Raw genomic sequence first — 25,212 nt, forward strand, 5'->3', positions numbered from 1 at the left:
TAATAATCTCCTTATGCGTTCCTCCTGACCCGTGCTATTCCTACTTCCTTGTGTCTTTCTGGACATGTAACTTCTGAGCTTTCTTCAATAAATCATCTATGCACTTTGTAGTCCAATCATTTAGTTTCTCCTATGTCTTTGAAATATCTGACCATGCCTTTGTTACAAACTGGATTCTGACAAGCGGCACATTTACTGCATCGTCAGGATACATTCCTGAATACTTCCTCAGTCAGGGTATATGAATTGCAAATCACCTGAGCGGGTCTGGTTCCCTTCCTTCAGTGGCTGCTTCTGTGTCCTAGCTATTGTTTTTATCACCAAGACTTCCACAAATGTAAATTTTAGATAAAAATGCCACTGGCTACCTCTTTCCCCCCACTTCTGGGTAAACCCCCCCCCCCTCTTACCCATTCCTTTGTCTGTATTTACAAAGGAATTGGTTAGTAAAGAGCCAACAAAGCTCTGTTTGAGTTTGTTTGCAGACAAATCTTTATTCAAAACAACATAGCTCATTTATAATCCCCAAAATTTTCTCAACTCCTTCGTTTTAAACAACGGTTGAATTACAATTCCTTCAATTCTCTTAGGTATTATTTTCTATCAGTGTGTCCTTCACACGGACATAAAAACATAAAAAATAAAGCAACGAAAGCAACTCCACAAAAAAATAGACAAGCTTAATAAGATATTGAGTTACTGAAATAGTTTTGTATCAAACTCTACATGTTGAAACTGCAAGAATTATTAAATTTCACATCCACCCCTCCTTTCTCAACCCAGAATTCTAAGCAGAGAGAAAGAAAAAAAAATAGTTAAAAAGATCAGACCCCTCCCTTCTTCCTTTCTGTCTCTCTCGCTCTTAAAGCATCACAGTCAGAAAAAGGGGGTTTTGTGCCTGCAGACAGAATTTGAAAACGCATTAATACTGCAGTTAAAGAAACAGGCAAACAAAATGAATAAACAAGGTTATACAGATCAAAGGGCAATAAACAATAGTACATAAAGGAAGCCATAACCTCGTAGGTACATTTTCCCCCCTCCCCTCCAGGGGACATAGGATAGGAATGGGTTTAAAGAATCATTTTATTTTTAAACTTATGTACTTCTAACAAGGGCTACCTGTATTTTCTTTTTAATTCTGTAAGGTTTTACACTTAGCCTCACAATTGCCCCAGCATTACTCAGGAATTTAAAAGAACCAAAAGAAACTCCTGAGCCGAGGTTTCAGCAAGCAAACTTTTATTTTGATCAAAATAGAGTTGGGTGACCACATCTCTCTTCGTGGCTGGTAGAGAGATGAAGGCAACAACCAGAAAAGATGTCTTCCACCTTTTATACCCCTTCAGAACAAAGAGATCTGGTCTTGGTACTAGGAACCAAAAGGTACAGAAAAATAATTCCTACATGATGACTCATATACAACAACCCAGGCTCCACCACAGCTCCTTTCCCCCTCCCCTTACCATGCTCTTTTCATGTAAGCCAGGGGTGTCAAACTCAATTTCATTGAGGGCTGCATCAGCATTACAGTTGCCCTCAGGGGGCTGGGTGGGTGTGGCCAGGGTGGGCGTGGCCTACTGGGTGGGCATGGCTAGAGTGCGTATGGCCTACTGGGTGGGCGTGGCCAGCTCTACATCGTTCGCATCAAGGGTGCCTATGGGGGCCTGGGCAGGAGTGGGACAGATCTGAGGGTCTCTGGGCCAGGGCCAAGGCAGTGGGGGCCGTTCCCTCACTGTTTCCAGGATGGCTTCGGGCCGCATGAAACCACTTCGCGAGCCAGATCTGGCCCCCGGGCCTTGTGTTTGACATGTCTGATGTAAGCAGACATGTACCTAACGCATGAAACATTTGCTTTTATATAACTAATTTCCCAATATAAAGCACCTACAAAGCTGCTTGTTCATAAACAAACATGATTACTAAGTATCACTACTAATCAAACATCAACCTTAAGCATAATAAAATCCCTTCAATTCTAAGGTATCCCAAGCTTTTGATACTAGCCATCTAACAATATTTAAACCAGCAACTGAATAAAGTCAGAGAAACTCAATGCTACAAATGATGTGACAGATAAAGGCAATACTTTAAAGAGATAACTTGGTAAATTAAAGATAAATAAAAGACATTTTCCTAACAATGGTATCTTTATAGGCTGCTTCCTTTAATACTCCCTTCATTTGGGAGGTTTTATATTACAGAGAATATTAAATAGCATATCTACATCCCAGTAACAAATAAAAATTGAATAGGAAAAATACGAAAATGGACTGGCTTTTCAACCAGGATACATCCTATTTAATCTATTAAATTCTGATTATCACAAAACAACTTTATGGGAGTTGCTTGTTTCTCATTCAATTGAGATGATGTACTCAGCAATAGGTGAACCAGTCTATATTCTGTTTTCTCTTCATTATAGTGCTGCATTGTTTTTAAAATGTTTTTTTCACAAAAGTTTAAAAGTGTTAGAAGAAAAATCTTCATTATGGTTCATCCAAGCTGGGAATAAACATGGTAACTGCTTTTGGAAGAAGGTTGTAATTAAAGAGGAGAACCAGACAGGAAGATGGCTGGCAGAAAAGAAGGGCTGAACAAATGTAGGGAGATTTTTATAACCTGTGGAGCCTTTCCTTTGGAGCTGCTTTCTGTTCCTGTTTGAGGCTATTTCCTGTGTCATAAACTTTGGACCTGAGTCTGACTGTGCCTTTCTGGTATTCTGATGGTGATGGGTTAATCCTATTATGTCCAAAGGTTATGTCCTACTTCCCTGGGGCTGGGGTATGTAGATTTTAGGTGTTTTTGTCTTCTTAATCTCCCAACTGGGGGCCTGCAACCTTCCTGATGGTTTACATTTGCATGTCTATAAACTGGTTTTCTGCTTGGGGGAAGAAGACCTGGGACTATTAAGAAAACTGGGCATGCTTTCCTGGTTCTTCAATGTCTTTTTAGGAAATACTGTAGACTACTCTCGGGTGCTGAAAATTTCGGGACAGGGCTGGCTGGAAAACCTGGAGCGGATCTCCCATTTAGTCTGCACAGGGAAAGCGGGACCAATTGGAGAAGAAGCTGCAGTCTGTGATTTTTTACAGGCTGGGGTCTGGGCGTCTTTCCTTCTAAAGTTGAAGAGCAGCTGTAGTATATCCCAACTTGAAAGGCAGGTGGGGAAGGCAGCAGCCAGAGCAGCGGCTTACCTCTAAGGACACATTTGACTCAGGAACTGGGCGGGCTGGCTGGAAAACCTGGAGCGGATCTCCCATTTGGTCTTCTTTTTTTAAAAATCCCATTTATATCCTGCCCTTCTCCGAAGACTCAGGGTGGCTTACAATTTAAAGCACAAATCAATGTGCTTAGCAATAGCCTTCATTCTGTGTATATGCCTGTTTATTAGGGCTTTCACCCCCCCAAGCAGCATTATTACAAAGTCAGCTTATTGCCCCCAACAATCTGGGTCCTCATTTTACCTACCTTGGAAGGATGGAAAGCTGAGTCAACCTTGAGCCTGGTGGGATGCGAACCTGCACTAATTGCAGGCAGCTGGTGTTATTTAAGGCTCTGTGCAAGGAAAGCTTTAGAGTGAATTAGGAAAAGTGAAAAAGTGAATTAGGAAAATAGGGAACAGTTGCTGGAATTGGGTATGTGTAGCTTAACGAAGAGAAGGGTGAGGGGTGACATGATAGCAGTGATCCAATATCTCAGGGGCTGCCACAAAGCAGAGGGAGCCAAGCTATTCTCCAAAGCACCTGAAAGCAGGACAAGAAGCAATGGATGGAAACTAGTCAAGGAGAGAAGCAACCTAGAACTAAGGAGAAACTTCCTGACAGTTAGAACAATTAACCAGTGGAACAACCTGCCTCCAGAAGTGGTGAATGCTCCAACACTGGAAGTTTTTAAGAAGAGACTGGACAGCCATTTGTCTGAAATGGTATAGGGTTTCCTGCCTTAGCAGGGGATTGGACTAGATGACCTCCAAGGTCCCCTCCAACTACTTCTTCTTATTATTATATTATAGTTTAATCCACTTGCACTGTTTTATGTTTACATGTTTGATAACAGCCTTATGTTTATAAGTGAGTTTTCCTACTAAGCACCTGCATGTCATAAGCATTTGAATTAAAATTACCATATTAAAATCAAATCTGATGTTTTTTAATTTTTATTTGGTGTGCGTTGGAAGAGGGGTAGTCTTATACGGCAAGTATAGCCCAAACCCTATAATTTAACAGGAAATGTAGGGGGTTGTCTTATACGCCGGAAAATACGGTATATTTTTCTGCCCTTTTAATATTTCCTTCTCTGGGGAGCTGACTTCCCACAAAAGAATGAACATCAGTTTTGGGGAGCTAGTTTTACCAGATAATGTATTATACAGAAAAAAAACTCTGTTTTCATTAAGTAACACTGTTGCCCAAGAATATAATGTTCCTACATGATATTTAACTTTTGATAAGCTATCAAAATAGTTATCCAAACCCAAATTCTTCCTCAAGATCTGCATCTGTGTTAAAAGACAAAGGCCTCAATCCTGAACATTCCAGTATACTTTCCATCCAAAATTCTGCAATAAGCCTGTGAAATAATAGTTAGTAGTTACACTTTATTCTGCTAATAACAGTAACACTTATGTTCTTCTTAACAAGGCTACTTCAAGGCCTTAGAGCCAACCCATTGCTCAACTACGTGGGCCAGGCTAAGCGGCTACGGCTCACCCGCCCTCTAACTACTCCTGTCCCTCACAGACCAATCCAACACTGAGAAGTGTCTTGACCCCGTCGGACTAACCGAACCCCATACCTCCCCGCCCCCATTTTTTTAATCCGCTTTTCTTTTGCTCCACCCCAGAATTTGTTTGCCTATCCAAACGAGTGGTAAGTCGTGATTGGTAGTTTCCAGGATAGCCAATCCGTGAGGGGCACCTCAGAGGAGTTTTGTAGTTTAAAAAGAAGTCGCACATACAGTGACACACTTCACTGGGCTTTCTTTTGTGTGTACCGCCACACCTTCTTCTTGCAAACTGACAAGATTCGCCGTGGGGGATGCAGGCGTGGGGACGTTCCATTTTCTGAAATTGATTCTCTCCCCCACTCCTGCTGAAAGTCACTTCTTAAAACACAACTTTCATTCCTTTCATCATACGTCGCTCTTGGATTGGTTGACTATTCAGGAGTCTCACTGCTTTGTTAGCCAATCAGGACGCACGACTTCCTGTAAATTCGCCTTCTGGGAAGAAGAGGCTTTCTTTTCTTAAGGGAAGAGCGTGGAGGAGGCGTGTTGCCGAGAAGAATTGGACGTGAAAGAGGACATTGATGCTGCAATGAACATCATAAGAGTGTGCCTGCTAACGCTTATCCTAGTACTGGCGCAGCTTGCTGTATTAGCCAGATGCCAAGAAGAGGGAGGTAAGAATTTATGTCGAGAGAAAAAAAACCCCTTTCTTTACGCTGAGAATCGTTGACTTATTCCATCTTACTGGAAGTAAGAAAAATGTAGAAGTAACTCTTTCCTTATCTGTACAAGCGGAAGGCCTTTTGGATAGGGTAAGTGCTGGTGGACAAACTAGAGATCATAAAGCAGAAGAGACAAAGGTGTGGAAAAGACCCCGAATGCCGGGCGGGTTTCTCGAATTGATCGTATTTAACATCCACATGTGTTGAAGTTTGTTTCTTCACGTAATCGTTTAGTTTTCATGCTGCTTTTGGGCACATTTGGCAAAAAAGGACCATACATCAGGGTAAGCTCTACTATAAATTTGGAAAATCCTCCTTTCAGAACTGGGGAGAAGGCACATTGTGTTTTACCAATTATAAGTAAATGGAATGTCCATATTCAAGAGGAGTGTTTCCCTTAATATTGGGCAACAGTATGGCAAAACTGATCATCTTGTTGGGATTTAGGAAGAATTAAACTGTTGTCAGGACCAATGTTGAATTTTTAAAGTGACTTTGGATGATTTTGGAATCATCTTGTTAAAAATACACATAGCTAATGCAATATTTCATCCTTTTCTTGCCCCCTAACTTTTTAGAATTTGCACATGAAAACAGTTTTTTATTATAAATGCAGAAAACATATTTTTTCATGAAAAGTTGTCAAGTTCAGTCACTGATATCCACAAGCAGGAAAAGCAGTTATAAAGGATGCCAGATAATCATTACTAAGTGATGATTCTCCTGTGTTTGTGTGTGAATGCAGAAAGAGGAAACAAGGGACAGAATGCACATCTGCATCCCTAACTGCCTCAGCTCTTGCAGGCCATGGAAACAATGTTTTCTGCTGCACAATAAGCATGTTTATGCTAGAATGTGCCAATTATTTATTGTGGCATACAAATTAGATCTTTTGGGATGATATGTTTGTTTTCTTTAAAATTATGTTGATTTAACCATATGTAATTAAATCTGCCTAACTCTATAATTAGTTTATTCTACATAGGCAAATTGTAATCAGAAATAGAATTTGTACTGATTTAAAGTAGTAAACATTTCTTTTCCCCTTAATTCATTTCAACATGTTTAATTTCACCTGTTAAAAGAAGTAGAATGAATTTATTGTGGTTTATGAAATATCATTTAAGAACTTCTGAAAAACATGCTGCTGTGTAAGTATCTGTCAAGATAGGTTATGTTATGGCTAATGTAAGCTGGAGTTTTTTCCTTTCACATATTAATGAAAAATTGGATTTAGAAATGTGGCATATGGTTTTGAATTTTGAAGAAATTGTTTAAACCTGAAATGGGCTGTTTGAACTGTTTTGCAAGGATTTAAAATTAGTTTAAACTCTGTTGACCTCGTAATTCTTCCAGAATGGCTGAACACCGTTTTACAACCTTGAATTTAAGAATCTTTGGAAAATTTGTTCAGATGGCATTATCTGAAGACATATTTGTTAATACAGTATTTCATCAATAATTTTGCCTTCCTAATGTGTTGATCTACAGTTTCTGAAGAAGTCTCAGCTATTAATATTATTTGTAACGAATTGTAGGTTGAAACATGTAAAACAACAGATTCCCTACTTTAGATCAACATTTTTGATGTGCAGTTTGTGGCATGGTGACTATGATTTCATAATTTCCTCCAAAACACTGTTATATTTTGCACTTATTTCTAACAAGACCATGTAAAAATGCATAATTTGCCAAATGCTAGATAAAATTAAGGCTTTCCAGATCCTTAATAAGTTCTAAGGTAGCAATAATAGGGAAATACTGAGCTTCTTCAGCATTAGGGATTCAGAAGTTGTGCAAGACTGCATGAAGAACACCACTGTATAACTGAAGTTTTGAAGGAGAAGCATGGTTAAGAATAAGATGGTGTGATATTTGTTTGCATAGTCTCTTATAGTCCATTCTAAACATCTGGGTATTGCTAAAATAGGTTTGTAGCAGTGCATTTCATGTACATTATAATACAGAACTTAGATATAGGAAATTTGTATTCCTTTAAATTAGATTCTGTTGTCAGTGAGGAAATTGATGATGATGAAGACAATTCAGATGTAGAAGAAGAAAATGGTGTTTTACTGTTGAATGATGCAAACTTTGACAATTTTGTTGAAGGCAAAGATACTGTACTTCTGGAGTTTTATGCTCCCTGGTAAGCATGATGCTTTTGCTTCTTTGTTTTTATCTTTGAAACTGATTCAGGTTTATTGGTAGTCCTTCAACTAAGACTATCATTGCAATTGGAACTTCCTGTGATAAGTGACAGTTAAGTGAGTTTCACCCAATTTTAAAGTCTTGTTTTGCTATGATTAAGAAAAACACCAGTTGTTAATTAGTGAATCATATATTTATTAAGCAAATCTGGCTTTCCCATTGACTTTGCTTGTTGGAAGCCACCTGGGATGGTTAATGATGATCACTATAACCCTAGAATGCAGCAGCAATCAAAAATACATGCTAGTTGCCAAGTATCTGATTTTTGTCCCCAGGGATGCTGCAATAAAAAGGACTGTAAGGACTGATCACAAATGACTAGTTCCAGCACCAGTATAACTTTGATCATTAAGCAAATGGTACTTAAGTGAATACCTATATTGCTATTTAAAATACTCTGGCCTATGTGTGGATGGGTGAGAGTCAGTAAGCCTCTGGGTACATTTCAGAGGATGAACTTTGGTGTTTAAAATCCAAAGTAGCTTGATTCTGAAATTTTTAGAGAACTGCCTTATTAAAATAGAAACAGTACATCTAGTCTATTCCTCTTTGAATTGTTATGAATTCCAGCTTATGACAGGTGAGTTTACTGGGGGTTCCTGTCCTATGAAAAAAATTCCCCAAAAGTCAGATTGACAACATGTTAGGTTTTGGTTTTATATATTTATTGTCAGAGTCTGATGTATAAAATGTATAAAAATTAGAAATAAATGCACAAAACTAACATATTTGGGTGAACGGTTTCATTTGTGTTGGGCCCCCAACACTGAAGTCTACCAATGATCCTTATTTTTCTAATTATTTACTTCTATCACCCACTTCATTCTTTCCTATGTGATCAGAGTGCTATCTAACTAAACATAGTATTAAGGTAAAATTGCCTCTGTCCTTAATCTAAAGTTTCTCATTTTTGTTGTAGAAACAGCAAGCTCCTGTCACGTTTACTCTCTCATTTTCTTTAGGTGTGGGCACTGTAAGCAGTTTGCTTCAGAATATGAAAAAATAGCCAAAACATTAAAAGAAAATGACCCACCTATTCCTGTTGCCAAAATAGATGCTACATCAGCCTCTACTTTGTCAAGTCGATTTGATGTTAGTGGTTATCCAACTATCAAAATTCTGAAGAAAGGACAACCAGTGGATTATGATGGTTCAAGAACAGAAACTGGTAGGTAGGAACATATTTAGACACAAGGTACAATTTATTCCAAATGCACAAAATCTACTTGTGCGAAGTAAATCTTTATTGTCTCTTGGACAAAACCTGGAAAGAGGATGCCCCAAGTGCTTTGCTACATCATTATGTGTAAAAAGGATTCCTATAGCATAACCTATATTTGCTGAAAAGTTTATTACAACACCAGCCATGTATTTATTTATTATTTATTTTATTTATTAAATTTTTATACCGCCCTTCTCCCGAAGGACTCAGGGCAGTGTACAGGGCAATAAATATCGAAATATAAATACAAAAGTTAAAAAAGATTAAATAATTATGCCCAATATAATACAACAATTAAAACTATATTAAAATCAAATCCAAACCCCAAACCCATCAGACCAGGCCGGATTGTTGAAATAGATAGGTTTTTAGATCGCGTCCGAAGGAGCGAAGGTCGGGGGCCATCCGGAGCTCAACTGGCAAACGGTTCCATAGGTCTGGCGCGCCCACAGAGAACGCCCTCCCCCTGGGGGCCACCAATCGACATTCTCTGATCGGAGGCACCCTGAGGAGGCTCACTCTGTGGGAGCGCACTGGATGGAGGGAGGTTGACGCCGGAAGCAGGTGCTGCCGTAGGTAATCCGGACCCATGCCATATAGGACTTTATAGGTCATTACCAGCACCTTGAATCTCACCCGGAGGGCAACTGGCAGCCAATGCAGCTCGCGGAGTAGAGGTGTAACAGGAGTATCGGGAGACCCCCAACACCACTCGCGCGGCTGCATTCTGCACCAGTTGAAGCCTCCGAGTGGTCCTCAAGGGCAGCCCCATGTAGAGAGCGTTGCAGTAGTCCAAATGAGAGGTCATGAGCGCATGAGTGACTGTACGCAAGGCATCCTGGTCTAGATAGGGCCGCAACTGGCGCACCAGGCGAATCTGGGCGAAGGCCCCCCTAGTCACAGCTCCTATATGATCTTCTAAGGAGAGCTGTGAATCTAGGAGGACCCCCAAGTTGCGAGCCCGATCTACGGGGGGTAATAACTCACTCCCCATTATTAAGAGATGGAATAATCTGCATTTACCGAGATGCCACCATGCACAGCCACTCAGTCTTGTCAGGGTTGAGCTGAAGCCTGTTCCTCCCCATCCAGACCGGACCGCCTCCAGGCAACGGGGCATCATGTCAAGGGCATCACTGGGGTGGTTTGGGGTTGAAATAAATAGCTGGGTATCATCAGCATACTGATGATAACCAACTCCAAAACCACGAATGATCTCACCCAGAGGCTTCATATAGATGTTGAACAGGAGAGGCGAGAGGACCGATCCCTGAGGAACTCCACAAACGAGAGGCCTCAGGGTCGACCTCAGCCCCCCTGCCAACACCGACTGCGAACGCCCCAGAAGTTAGGAGGAGAACCACTGAAGAACTGTGCCTCCCACTCCCAACCCCCTGAGGCGCCACAGCAAGATACCATGGTCGATGGTATCAAAAGCCGCTGAGAGGTCTAACAGGACTAGGACAGAGGAACAACCCCTGTCCCGAGCCCGCCAGAGATCATTCACCAGCGTGACCAATGCCGTCTCCGTGCTGTACCCGGGCCTGAAACCCGATTGGTACGGGTCCAGATAATCAGCTTCCTCCAAGAACAAAGGGAGCTGATGCGCCACCACGCTCTCAACAACCTTCGCAAGAAAGCGAAGGTTGGAGACCAGACGAAAGTTATTTAATACAGCTGGGTCCAGGGCAGGCTTCTTGAGGAGGGGTCTCACCACCGCCTCCTTCAAGGCGGCGGGAAAACTACCCTCACTCAAAGAAGCAGTTATCACTGCCTGGAGCCAGCCTCGTGTCCCATCCCAGGCTGCATAAACCAGCCAGGTGGGGCACGGGTCCAATTAACATGTGGTGGAACTCAGCTTCCCCATGATCCTGTCCACATCTTCAGGAGTCACAGGATCAAACTCCTCCCAGATAATATCAACAAGACTTCCCTCGTCCTCATCGTCAGATTCTGCCCAGTCGGAGTCCAAACCGGCCCGAATCCGAGCGATTTTGTCCGACAGATGTTGACTAAACTCCTCGGCACGACCCTGCAAGGGCTCCTCCCTCACCTCCTGATTAAGGAGGGAGCGGGTCACCCTAAACAGGGTGGCCGGGTGATTATCTGCGGACGCAATGAGGGCGGCAAAGTGATTAGACCTTGCTGTCCTCATTGCCACGAGATAAGATCTCGTAAAAGACCTTAGTCGCAACCGGTCGGATTAAGATCGGCTGGATCTCCAACAGCTCTCTAGGCCCCGTCTCCGATGCTTCATCTCCCAGAGCTCCATGGAAAACCATGGAGCCCATTAGGATCTGCACCGGGTCAAGGGCCGCATGGGTACAACTCTGTCGAGTGCCTCTGTGGCCGCCTTTTCCCAGGCTTCCACTAGGGCATCGGCCGGGATGTGAGCAAAGGAGGCAGGTGGGGACCCAAGCGCCGCCTGGAACCGCTCAGGGTCCATTAAGCACCTAGGGCGGAACCATCTCATTGGTTCAACAACCCCACGACTGGGAGTGGCAAAACGGAAGACCAACCGCAGGAGGTGATGATCGGTCCATGACAGGGGCATAATAATTGGAGAACCCCCACCCAGATCATCTAACCACCGTCTAGATAGAAAAACCAAATCGAGCATGTGACCCCCCCCATGAGTTGGACCCTGAATAACTTGCGTCAGGTCCATGGCCGTCATGGAAGCCATGAACTCCCGAGCTAACTCAGATGATCCCCCCAGGGATGGTAGATTAAAGTCACCCAAAACCATAAGTTTGGGGAACTCAATCACCAACCCTGAGAGGATGTCGAGAAGCTCAGGCAGGGCTGTTGCTGCGCGACTAGGCGAAAGGTACACCAGCAGCAAGCCCAACTGAGCTCTAGGGCCACATCTCAGGAGGAGGAACTCACACCCGACTATTTGGACAACGGTGGCCTCCCACGGACATAAGGTCTCCCTCACGACTACCGCCACTCCTCCGCCCCTACCCTGAGCCCGAGGCTGGTGCAGCACCCGGAAACCCGATGGACAAAGATCAACCAGAGGGCCCAAACAGGTCTCCGTAATGCAAGCCAGGTCCGCATGCTCCTCGTTCAAATCACGTATAAGAGGAGCCTTATTAGCTACAGACCTTGAAATACACGAGCCTGAGCTCAGGTGGCTGCTCATCCTCGCTCCCGAAACCATCGGCCAAAACCAGAGGGTCGGAGCGCATCACCGCTTGGAGACAGCGGGGACGCACTCCCGGATATTGATACGGCCCTCTGTTTGCACGCCTGCTGCCATTCCCTACCGCCGTGGGAATAGACAAACCCACACCCCGCTCCGGGGCCCCGGAGGCACCCAACCCAAGCCTCGTCACGGCGCGATCAGTCCTAGGCCTGGTCTGAGAAACGTTTGGTGGAACCCCCCCAGTCTCCAACCAAACCTTTTGAGAACCCTCTCCCCTCCCTAACCCCACAAAAAATTGAGCTAAAAAGTGCACCAGGGGCCTCTTATTAAATTTATGACAGAGGCTCCTGTCCTTGCCCAACCATCTCTCAGGGTCCCAATAATTGGGCCCGTCATCAAGAGGATAGGTTGAAATAAAGGCGGGTCGCGCCCAGGAAGGTGGGGCACCCCTGAGCGCAAATAAGTCCGTGCTTGAATAAGAGAAATAAACCATTTTTCGGGTAGGTCCAGCCAGGCAGTCCCATAGTCACTCAGGAGGATGTAAAATAGAAGGTCAACAATGTCCAGTCCACCAGCTCCCTGCCACTTGAGCTGGATACCTTCCAGGTAACTTCCGAGACAGATTGGGCACCTCCCTCCACAGAGGCCCCAAACCTATCCAGGAGCGGACAGGATACCAACCCAATTTATTGATTAATTTTTGATTACTTATTAATTTTACAAGCAATTCTGGGAAGAGTACTTTATTTATTTGTTTGCATTCAATTATATTGTACTTTTGAAAATCTAGAATGAGATATTGGTTCAGGTTAAGGATTTGCATACTTTCTTATAGTGTCCTTTGTATTGGAGCAGGACCTATGAGTCAGTTTTCCAACCATCTCAAAAAATGGCTGCAAAGATGATAATATCAATAATAAATGTCCAAATGATATTTATTATGGATTGATTTCTGCTTGGTGAAAGCCAGTTCTCTCACATTTCGCCTGATTCAAAACTGCAGAACAGCTTCATAAATAGATAAAGTTTGATTCTCATTGTCAGTTTCAACTTTGCTGAAGTATTTCTTCAGGTAGAAATCTGACCTAATTAAAGTGACCTAGACTTCTGTTCTGGAATAAGATGCATTTCCAAATTACACTTTGTTAAACTGATACAAATTTTGCTAATTAAAAATAAAATATTGTGTTTTTAGAAATTGTGGCTAAAGTAAAAGAAGTTTCACAACCTGAGTGGGTCCCTCCTCCTGAAGCTACATTGGTTTTAACAAAAGAGAACTTTGATGAAACAGTGAATGAAGCAGACATAATTCTGGTTGAATTCTATGCTCCATGGTAAGAAAAAGTATTTTATCATACATACATTTTTCCCTCCTTTGGTATAAGCCAGCACTATTGGAATGTGGCACTTCTTTCCAAGTTTGCTCTCCATAGATAATGTTTTAATGGTCACATATTTCATAGTAATCAGGTCATTGAAATTTAAAAATCCTGCAGTTTTTTTTAAATCTGATCTATACATTGAAAAGCTTAATACAGCTAATATTTCAAGGCTGTACAAGATTATCTGTTTTTATAGCTATCATCTTATAGACTGGATTTGAAAATTCAGAATTATTTTAATCAATTAGATGTTTATATGGTACATGTGTTTCAAATTTGAATTTTATTTTAGAATTGACACTTAGATTTGACCCTATCCTATTTAAGCTATATCGTATTTACGTATGATTCACATATGGAGTCCTTGGTATTACCTAGTCAGGTAATAAAACATCTGCAAGCAAACAACCAAACTCAGAGAACACCAAGGACTCCATCATTCAACCCTGATTACACATATTTTCTTTTTTTTAAATATTTTCTTTTTATTCTTTACATACATATGTTAATTTTCCAAAGAATGTGCAAACTGAGTTTATAATTCATTAATACATATACAAATCTCACTCTTTGATTCTTTTTTCCAACCATTTATAAAATAAATTCCAGCTTTCACAATATTCTGTTTCTGCTTTGTCTTTTAGTCTCATAGTTAGTCTGTCCATTTCTGCGCATTCCAATATCTTCTTTATTAGCTCTTCTTCTGATGGTACTTGTTCATTTTTCCAGCATTGTGCATAGCTTATTCTTGGTGCGGTTATGATATGTAGAACCAAGTATGTATTTTGTTTATCAGTCTTTTCTGGTAATATACCTAATAAAAATAATTCGGGATTAAATGCTACATGTTCTCCTAATATATTTTCTAGCCAAGCATGTATTTTTCTCCAATAAGCTTTTGCTTTATCACATGTCCACCAAGTATGGTAATATGTACCTATATTATGCTTACATTTCCAACATTTGCCTGATACATTTTTAAACATTTTTGCTAATCTGGCTGGAGGTAAATGCCATCTATAAAACATTTTATACAGATTTTCTTCATATGCAGTTGACATTGTCAGTTTATAATTTCTCTCCCATAATTTTTGCTATTCTTCTAACTCTATAGTATAACCAAAATTCTCCTCCCATCTTGTCATTGTCCCTTTAATTTGTTCACTTTCATCTCTAAAGTTAACAAAAAAATTATACAATTTTTAATTAGTTTCTCATCAGATGTTAGTAATATCAAACACATTTTGTTCTTTATAAAATCCATACATTTTCATATCTTTTTCATATCTATTTTGTATTTGTAAACATACCCACTATGATATGTTGATACCCTGATGTTCCAGTTCTTGCTTCGATTTTAATGTCCCATCAATATTTAAAATATCTTTATATGTCCACGTTTTTTTCAAAATCTAACAAGTTTACATGTGAAAAAGCTTCAATTATTGATAACCACCCTGGAATTTTTACATATATTTTCATTTTGATTTTTTTCCCATACAGTTATCAAAGCATTTCTAATACAGTGGTTTTGAAAATATCTATGAATTTTGTTTTTCCCATACCATAAAAACACGTACCATCCCAACTGTAAATCATGTCCCTCCAAGCATAACAAACTTTTATTCCTAAGCATTATCCATTCTTTCACCCATGTCAATACTGATGCTTGATAATACAAAGTCCACTCAGGTAAACCAAAAACCCCATTTTCTTTAGTATCTTGCAAAGTTTTCTTTTTTATTCTAGCTTTTTCCCCCTGCCATATAAACTTCAAAACTAAAGAGTCCAACTCTTTAAAAAAAAAAGTCCCCCAAGTTTTATCGGGATTGTCTGAAACAAAAATAAAATCTTAGGCAATATATTCATTTTAATTGTAGCTATCCTTCCTAAAAAGGACAATTTTAAATTCTTCCATTTTTCCAGGTCTAACTTTATTTGTTTCAATAGTCTTATATAGTTGTCTTCTTTTAATGTTGAACATTTAGCTAATAAATATATACCCAAATATTTTACCTTTTTCACTATCTGTACTTCTATCACCTCTGATATTCAATTTTTTTTGCTTATCTGTAACATTTTTCACTATTATTTTAGTTTTTTCCTTATTAATTTTTAATCCTGCTACTTCACCATATTGTTCCAATTTCTTCCACAATTTTGGAATCATCTTCAAAGGATCTTCCAAAATGAATACCAAATCATCAGCAAATGCTTGTAATTGATATGTTTCACCTTTTAATTCCAAACCTCTAATTTCTGTATCTTGTCTTATATTTCGATTTAAAACTTCCAAAGTAAAAATGAATAGCAGAGGGGACAGATGACATCCTTGCCTTGTGCCTTTCCTTATTTCAAAACTTTCTTCTATTGGTTCAAATATCTCATATTTCTCCCTGGAAACCATGCTATTATAATCTGAATTTTAGAATTGAAAAGCAGCCCATTAAGGACAAATTGATATTTTTCATATCAGTTGCACATCCACTTGAGTCTACATGAAGTTCTTAAATCTGCTCCATGTCCAAGGCACTTAACCTATTTGGGTGGGTGGGGGAGCCCCCTGTGGCATTCATCCCTCAATTCCGGGGTATAGCTTGTATGGCCACCTATATTTCATCAGATACCATGTATAATATAGATATAAACTATTTCAATAGACAAGTTGCCTTCTTCAGGGCAGATGTGAAACAATATGGCAACAGATACCACTTCCATAAATACTGTGTATATTTACACCCACAACCAATTGCAAACTCCTATGTAAATAATTTATATCAAAATATATGTTTAAATAACTTTTACCTAAAAGGATAACAGTAACATTTTTCCTTTTAAAATGGAGAAAACCTTATTTTATCTTTCACCTAAAATGCCTTTTTCTTTTCATTGTGCTTAATTCACAGAAAACTTGGGATTTTTTTTAATAGAATTTCTTTCTTTAATCTTTCTGCTTTTGTTCTGATACAGGTGTGGGCATTGCAAAAGATTAGCTCCAGAATATGAGAAAGCAGCGAAGGAGCTTAACAAGCATATTCCTCCAATCCCTCTAGCAAAAGTTGATGCTGTTGCTGAAACAGAACTTGCAAAGAGATTTGATGTGTCTGGATACCCTTCTCTCAAGATCTTCCGCAAGGGCAAATCTTTTAACTATAGTGGGCCAAGAGAAAAGTATGGTATGGTAAACTTTGTTTTTTCAATTATAATATACTAAATGGATGCTTTTCTAGACAATAATAAGAGACTATTTTTGTTTTCAGGGATTGTTGATTACATGATAGAACAGGCTGGCCCTCCATCCAAACAAATACAGGCCATTAAACAAGTACAAGAATTTCTGAAAGATGGAGATGATGTTATTATTATTGGTGTTTTTAAGGAAAGCCAGGACCCAGCTTTTCATCTCTATCAGGATGCAGGTACATTTTTTTTATTATGAAGTTGCAAATATTGTTCAGCACATAGAAATTACTTTTTGAATGTTTCTGTGAATGCAGAGTGATAGAAAAATATTCTTCATACTGTAAATGCAAAAATTAAATAATACCATGCTGTCTTCATCTTTTGTAATTGCAGTGCCACATTAATTCTCATAGGACTGTCACTTCAACCTCCTGTTGCTGCTTTACTAAAATGGAGTGACATAATTTTCCTGTCTTTTTCAGAGGAAAACATAATACAATATTCCTCAACTTATGACCACAATTGAGCCTAAAATTTCTATTCAGTGAGACATTTGTTAAGTGATTTTTGCCCCATTTTATGACCTTTCTTCCCTCTGTTGTTAGAAAATCACTGCAGTTGATAAGTTAGTAACCTGGTTGTTAAATGAATCTGGCTTTCCCATTGAGTTTGCTTGTCAGAAGGTCACAAAAGGTGATCACATGATCTTGGGACACAACAACGGTCATAAATACGAACGAGTTGCCAAGTATCTGAATTTTGCAGTTGTCATATTTGCCTACAACAGCAATCCTGTGAGATGAGATAGGCTACAAGAGAGTGACTGGTACAAGGCCACCCAACTGGTTTTCATGCCTAGAATTGGGACTAGAATTTGCAGTGTTTTGGTTTCTAGCTTAGTGCCTTAACCATCAGATCAAACTGGTTCTCATAATTATTTTAAATTTTAATTAAAATTTATTTATTATTTGATTAATAATTTTAATTATCCTAATTAAAGCTTTGATGATGTCATAATGTGGAACTTCAGTGGTCAATGTGATGTAGAACAGAAACTAAAACAGGATAAATATAGAAAAAGGTTTTATTATAGCCTTTCTGGGTATTGTCAATCTTTTAATAAACCCTGGGGAAAAACTATAATGTGAAAGGTATTCAGATTTTTCAAACTCCAGGATCTCCTAATTTTTCTGCAGAATTTTTCCCTAATGCTTTGGGTTTTCTTTTTTAGCTAACAGCTTGAGAGAAGATTACAAATTCTACCATACTTTTAGTAGTGAAATATCAAACTTCCTGAAAGTAGATCCTGGGAAACTGGTGATCACGCAGCCAGAAAAATTTCAATCAAAATATGAGGCTTCAGTACATATTTTGGATATAAAAGTGAGTAGCTATGACAAGTCCATATTAGAACCTGACCTGCCTTATTCCTTTCAAAAATGTTTTTATACCCTAATGGGATTTCATAACTGTAATCATAAATGTAAATGAAGTTATACTCTGGTATGCGTGCATGCATATAAACATACTCAAAGTTCACAGTTCGTGAAATCCTGAATATTTAATGTGGTCAGTACACATAAAATGTTTTATGGCTTCTAATCCTCAATTTTGGCATGAACTTTAAACTTCTTAATATGCTTTCAGAAAAAGTTGAAAGCCCACTTACTTTCAGTAGTTTTTTCTTGAACTACACTTCTGACTAAGTTTAACTCTATATTTGTATGGGATGGGTGTAATCTCTTTCCAGTTGCACTCTCTTTACAAAAAAAAAGAGATTGTTAAAAGATTTATAGATAACAATAGATGTTTTTAAAGGCTTAGTATTGTATGGCAATCCAGTGTCAAGGAAAGATTTCTATAGATTGAAAGGAGGGAACCTTGGAGCTAATTATTCATTGAATTATTCTTTTCATTCAGCTTTTGTGAATGAATATATCTCAATAACCCACATAAAATATAAAGTTCTTCAGTTTTCTGCTAGGATTTGTGTATGAATATTCTCCATAATGAAGCCTCTTGTAAGCTTCATAATGCAGTAATTAAGTAAGAATTTTTGTTGGTATAAACAGGAATCTACTGATGTTGCAGAAGTGAAAAACCATGTGGTGAAATATGCCCTGCCTCTTGTTGGTCATCGCAAGACTGCTAATGATGCTAAGAGATATGCTAAGAAGCCCTTAGTAGTTGTTTATTATATGGTAGACTTCAGCTTTGACTACAATGTTGGTAGGTATAGCTATAAAATAATTTTCTTAAAGATCTAGTATAATATCATCTGCTAACCTATAAATGATCTGTTTGGTACTTCCAGCTACCCAGTATTGGCGAAATAAAGTTTTAGAGGTGGCTAAGGACTTTCCGGAATACACGTTTGCAATTGCTGATGAAGAAAACTACTCTTCAGAAATAAAAGATTTGGGATTGATTGACAGTGGAGAAGATGTTAATGTTGCCATATTTGATGAAGCTGGTAAAAAATATGCCATGGAACCGGAAGAATTTGATTCTGATGTACTTAGAGAATTTGTTTTATCATTCAAAAAAGGTAAATGGCCTTGGATTTATGTATACAGTTGGGTACTTGCACACTAGAAGGTGCAGAGGAAACAAAGATGAAACAGGCTAAAAAGGAAGGCAAGCTGCAAGAGGAGAAATGAAGGTACAACAAAGCTCTCCCAGCTTTATTTCCCTCATAGCTTCTGGAGCACCTGGGCTAGAAAGAAAGGCGCTGTGAAAGATCAGCAGGCTTCTCCATTGTTTGGCAATCTAGGCTGTGATGCTAGATAGTGTTTGTAGGCTACTTCAAAAATGGACCTTATTTCCTGGAGCAGGCCAGCTGGCCTAGGAAAAGAACCAGTTTGCTATTTTCCCCCCAATGCAATCTGGCATTTCCAGAAGGAGATCTACAGTAAAAGCTAAATGAGTGATTGGTGGTGATGGATAGAGAGGACCATGTGGAACTGGTGAGTGGCAAAGCAGGCTGAATACCTGCTGGGATCCAGCAGTGCAGAATGTGAGGAGAAGTAGTTAGTGGGGGGACACTGCAGCGGTCATAACTTTGAAACTTGATCATAATAGCTGTTGGGGGATTTTGTCATAATTTTGAAGGATTGCTAAGAGTGTGGTCATGAGTCAAAGGCTACCTGTATGCTCTGATGATCAGAAAAAAGTGTTTTGTGTTTGATTTAAAGAACCAGTAAAAATTCTAGCATGGAACAGCTTATGTTGGGATTGCAATTTTTTAAGTGGGAATATCATGTGTGGTGTTGGTATAACAATACTTTTCTGTTTCTTTGTAGGTAAACTAAAGCCCATTGTGAAATCCCAGCCAATACCAAAAAATAACAAAGGTCCAGTGAAGATTGTAGTTGGTAAAACTTTTGAATCTATAGTAATGGATCCAAATACAGATGTTCTTATAGAGTTCTATGCTCCCTGGTGTGGGCATTGCAAGAAACTAGAGCCCATTTATATGGAATTGGGTAAAAAATACAAAAATCAGAAAAAAATAATAATTGCTAAAATGGATGCAACTACTAATGATGTCACAAATGACAGTTATAAAATAGAAGGTTTCCCCACCATCTATTTTGCTCCCAGCAACAACAAGAATAATCCAATTAAATTTGAAATTGGGAAAAGAGATTTGGAGAACTTGAGTAAATTTGTTGAAGAACATGCCACCAAATTAAGCAGAACAAAAGATGAACTTTAGAACATTTTTCAGATTTAAGAAAAAGTCATTGAAAATTATGGAAAAAATGGAGCAGTGCAGCATCTGGAACAAAGTTGGTTTGACATGACAAATATTACAGTGAGATTTTTGTATTATAAAGCAAATCTGAACACTGTACTTTTTGATGTGAAATTTTATTAGTTTAACAGTTTGGATATAAGACAAATACATTTTTTGTGACTCAAGTTCTCAATTCTTTTTTCTCTACATGAAAACAAAGTGTTAAAACTTTCTCAAACCAATCAATGTTTGTTCTAATTCCATGTGATTTCTTAAAGGTGATATGGACATAAAAGCACATGGCCAAACACATAGCAATATATGAACTGATCTCTATGCTGGTCCTATACTTTCTATATCTATGCAAAACAAATTTTTGATGGGAATAGTGTCTCTGTTTTAACAAATGATCACATACATTCATACTTCTTGTGAAATTTATTTTTAACAATTATTACAAGATAAAATCAATTCTAAAGTTACAAGATGCCTGTTCAGTTATTGTTTAATCACAGTAAAGTACCACTATATTATAACTTAACAGATGTTTGATTGAAACTTACATATTTCAGGCTATATCCAAAAGGAAACATTTAAAATTCAGGAAACCAGTGCACATTCTTCTCAGTTGTATATTCATAGGCTAGTTTTTTTCACTTTTATAAATCAACAGTTTAGCTTCCTGTAAAAGACAGTAATCTGGATATTTGTTGAATTATGTTGTTAGAAATTAAAACTATATTTTTTGATCAAAAGTTGTGTGCTGACACATTAAGTCACAGTAGTAACTCCATTCTTGTAATCTTAACAGAACAGAGTTGAAAGGGACATTGGAGGTCTTCTAGTTCAACCCCTGTTCAAGCAGGAGATCCTATACCATTTCAGACAAATGGCTGTCTAGTCTCTTTTTAAAAGCCTTCAATGATGGAGCACCCATAACCTCTGAAGGCAAACCATTCCACTGGTTAATCGCTACTCATCTTTATATAAAAACTAAGTAATCTGATTTATTTTTAGAAAAAAATAAAACAGGAAATACAAAGAACAAAATTAGATTTTAGCAAGCACTTTTGAAAATTGAAAAAAATACATCAAAACATTTCTAATATATAACTGCCTACTTGATAAATGTCTGAAGTAGCATATTATGTACAGTGAGGGAAAAATTATTTGATCCCCTGCTGATTTTGCACATTTGCCCACTGAAAGAAATGATCAGTCTATAATTTTAATGGTAGGTTTATTTTAACAGTGAGAGACAGAATAACAACAAAAAAATCCAGAAAAACGCATTTCAAAAAACTTATAAATTGATTTGCATTTTAATGAGTGAAATAAGTATTTGACTCCTTTGTAAAACATGATTTAGTACTTGGTGGCAAAACACTTGGTGCCACTCACAGAGGTCAGACTTTTTTGTAGTTTGCACATATCTCAGGAGGGATTTTGTCCCACTCCTCTTTGCATATCTTCTCCAAGTCATTAAGGTTTCAAGGCTGACGTTTGGTAGCTTTAACCTTCAGCTCTCTTCACAGATTAAGGTCTGGCTAGGTCACTCCAAGACTTTAATGTGCTTCTTCGTGAGCTGTTCCTTTGTTGCCTTGGCCATGTGTTTTGGGTCATTGGCATGCTGGAATACCCATCCACGACCCATTTTCAATGCCCTGGCTGAGGGAAGGAGGTTCTCACCCAAGATTTGATGGTACATGGCTTCATCCCTTTTGATGCGGGGAAATTGCCCTGTCCCCTTAGCAGAAAAACACCCCCAAAGCATAATGTTTCCATCACCATGTTGACAGTGGGGATGGTGTTCTTGGGGACCTAGGCAGCATTCCTCCTCCTCCAAACATGGCAAGTTGAGTTGATGTCAAAGACCTTGATTTTGGTCTCATCTGACCACAACACTTTCACCCAGTTCTCCTCTGAATCATTCAGATGTTCATTGGCAAACTTAGGACGGGCCTGTACATGTGCTTTCTTGGGCAGGGAGACCTTTCAGGCGCTGAAGGATTTCAGTCCTTCACAGTGTAGTGTATTACCAATTGTTTTCTTGATGACTACGGTCCCAGCTGCCTTGAGATCATTGACAAGATCCTCCCATGTAGTTCTGGGCTGATTCCTCACCATTCTCATGATCATTGAAACTCCACCTGGTGAGATCTTATATGAAGCCCCAGATTGAGGGAGATTGACAATTATTTTGTGTTTTTTCCATTTACAAATAATTGCACCAATTGTTGTTACCTTTACACCAAGCTGCTTAGCGATAGTCTTGTAGCCCATTCCAGCCTTGTGTAGGTCTACAATCTTGTCCCTGACATCCTTAGACAGACTTTTTGGTCTTGGCCATGGTGGAGAGTCTGGAATCTGATTATTGCTTCTGTGCACAGGTGTCTTTTATACAGCTGAGATTAGGAGCACTCCCTTTAAGAGACTGCTCTTAATCTCAGCTTGTTACCTGTATAAAAGACACCTGGGAGCCAGAAATCTTGCTGATTGATAGGGGATCAAATATTTATTTCACTCATTAAAAAGCAAATTTATAACTTTCTTGAAATGTGTTTTTCTGGATTTTTTGGTTGTTATTCTGTCTCTCACTGTTAAAATAAACCTACCATTAAAATTATAGACTGATCATTTCTTTGTCAGTGGGCAAACATACAAAATCAGCAGAGGATCAAATAATTTTTTCCCTCAGTGTACATTATAATATGCTACTTCAGACATATATAGAAGAAAAGAGAATCTTGTCATTTTAAATGTACATTAATCAGCATTTATTAAAAATGAAATAAAAAATACCATTATGCAGATACCCCCCCACACACACACATACACATGCCCTGTACACCGCCCTGAGTCCTTCGGGAGAAGGGCGGTATAGAAATTCAATAAATAAATAAATAAATAAATATGACACATCAGTCTAGGTCAAATGTGTATATACATGGTGAAAGAATCTTGCAAATTTATAAGACGGGATTGCATAAGGAACAAGAATCTAGTAGTTTCACTATAAATACTTCGAAACCTCCTCCCGGAGAGGAGCAACAGAAACAGGTTGTGAAGTGGGTGTGTGGGGTCTCTAACAATACTTCAAGTTCTAAGCACATAGCGCTTTTAAGCAGTATCCTAAATATCAGGAAGCGAACTTCCTATAATCTTTTCAACTGTCTTTACCACTCTCTGGACCTTCTATCTGAGGCACTGCTACCCCCAAACAAAACAGTGATGCAGTTTGTTAAAACACTCAATCATGCTTCTGTAAAAAGTGGCCAGGACAGAAGGAGAAAGATGTCTCCTCATCCAATGCAAGAAATGCAAATGCTGCTTTGCACACTTCACTAAAACTAACCTATGAAGAGACCAATTCAGATTATTAGTTATCTGCATCCCTAGGTACTTAATACTATTGACCACCTCCACAGCTGCAGCCTTGATACAAAGTGGAATATGGCTATATCAGCTCTTTCTAAAATAAAAAAACAATCTCCTTTGTTTTCAAAACCAGGTTATTTTTATTGCACTAACCCACCAAAGCCTTTCACCTCTTCCCTATAAGAATCTTTGTTATCATCTCAGATAAGACCCACCTCTACTGTGTTATGTGCATACTTTAAGCAGACTTAGCACAGAAATCATGGGTCATCAAGTAATGGACTCAAAACAGCCCTGTGGGGAACCTGTCTTCAAAAAAATGGAATTGGAAATTTTTCTTCCAACTTGTACAAACGTGCCTATCAATAAGGAAGTCAGATATCCAGTTATGAAACAAAATGCTATTTTTGACAATCCTTTTTGGTACAAGCATAACAGTCCAATAAATTCTGAATATTATAAATAATAGCTGAATTTGTTAACAATTGAAGATGAGAACCTGAAGAACATTATCTGCACCTTAGATGATGAAAATGTTTGAACACACTAATTCTTGTGGTGCGCTTTGGAAGTTAAATATGTGTTACAGGGAAAGTATAGCTTGACTGCTTGAAGTAAATTGTTTGTAAACTAAAGAACAGTATTAGCCAATATGATTCCTCATATTTCAATCTGATATCCTGGTGCTGTCTCCACATTGGCAGGTGGCATATAAAAGCTGATCTATAATACTAAGCCCCAAGTATTACGCTGTATGCACAATCATTAGGCAAGTTGTATTTTGGAGGATTAATTTTCTTATTGAACAACTCTAGTGATCTCAGTCCATCCAAAATGGTAAATGTGAAGTTTTGGCTTACTTAGGAGAATATCTAAGTGTGCACAGTTTTTGGTGACTATTAGTGTACAGAATTATGCAACTAAATGAAAAACAAAAATTTGTCCATCTCATATACATAGAATGAAGGCTACTGCTAAGCTTGTAAGCTGCCCTGAGTCTTCGGAGAAGGGTGGGATATAAATGGAATTAAAATAAAAATAAATAAAAATAAAATTTATTTGTATCTGTTAAAATGAGAATAATAACTCAAAATGTACAAATATTTCTGACATTTCAAAAAAAAATCAGTGACCAATATAGCTATACTTTTTTTCCAGTAAGTCATGAGCCTTCCATTCATGGAGTCTGTCAGTTTCTTGATCTGTTAATGATCAATGTTTTGTGCAGTAGCAATCACAGCCTCCCAGACACTATTCAAAGAGGTATACTGCTTCCCTTCATCGTAAATCTCCCATTTAAGAAGGACCCACAATTCTCAATAGGACTTAGGTCAGGTGAGGAAAAGGACCGTGTCATTATTCTTTCATCTTTAAGGCCTTTACTGGCTTGTCAGGCAGTGGAGTACATCAATGCGTACAATGGAGCATTGTCCTGCATAAAAAAATCATGGTCTTCTTGAAAGATGCAGACTTTTTCCTGTACCACTGCTTGAAGA

General features: G+C 38.8%; 1 protein-coding gene across 1 annotated transcript; it reads left to right on the forward strand.

Moving 5' to 3' along the window:
- The first annotated feature begins 4,992 nt into the window (after positions 1–4,992).
- On the forward strand, positions 4,993–20,879 carry PDIA4 (protein disulfide isomerase family A member 4). Its single transcript, XM_083378294.1, has 10 exons — positions 4,993–5,402; positions 7,455–7,599; positions 8,624–8,829; positions 13,230–13,368; positions 16,387–16,592; positions 16,677–16,835; positions 17,831–17,982; positions 18,672–18,828; positions 18,914–19,147; positions 19,902–20,879. The coding sequence occupies exons 1-10, from the start codon at positions 5,318–5,320 to the stop codon at positions 20,315–20,317; spliced, it is 1,899 nt and encodes a 632-aa protein (XP_083234420.1). The 5' UTR covers positions 4,993–5,317; the 3' UTR covers positions 20,318–20,879.
- The last annotated feature ends 4,333 nt before the right edge of the window (positions 20,880–25,212 follow it).

The sequence above is a fragment of the Vipera ursinii genome (assembly GCF_947247035.1).
Source record: "Vipera ursinii genome assembly, chromosome: Z".
Classification (NCBI taxonomy): domain Eukaryota; kingdom Metazoa; phylum Chordata; class Lepidosauria; order Squamata; family Viperidae; genus Vipera; species Vipera ursinii.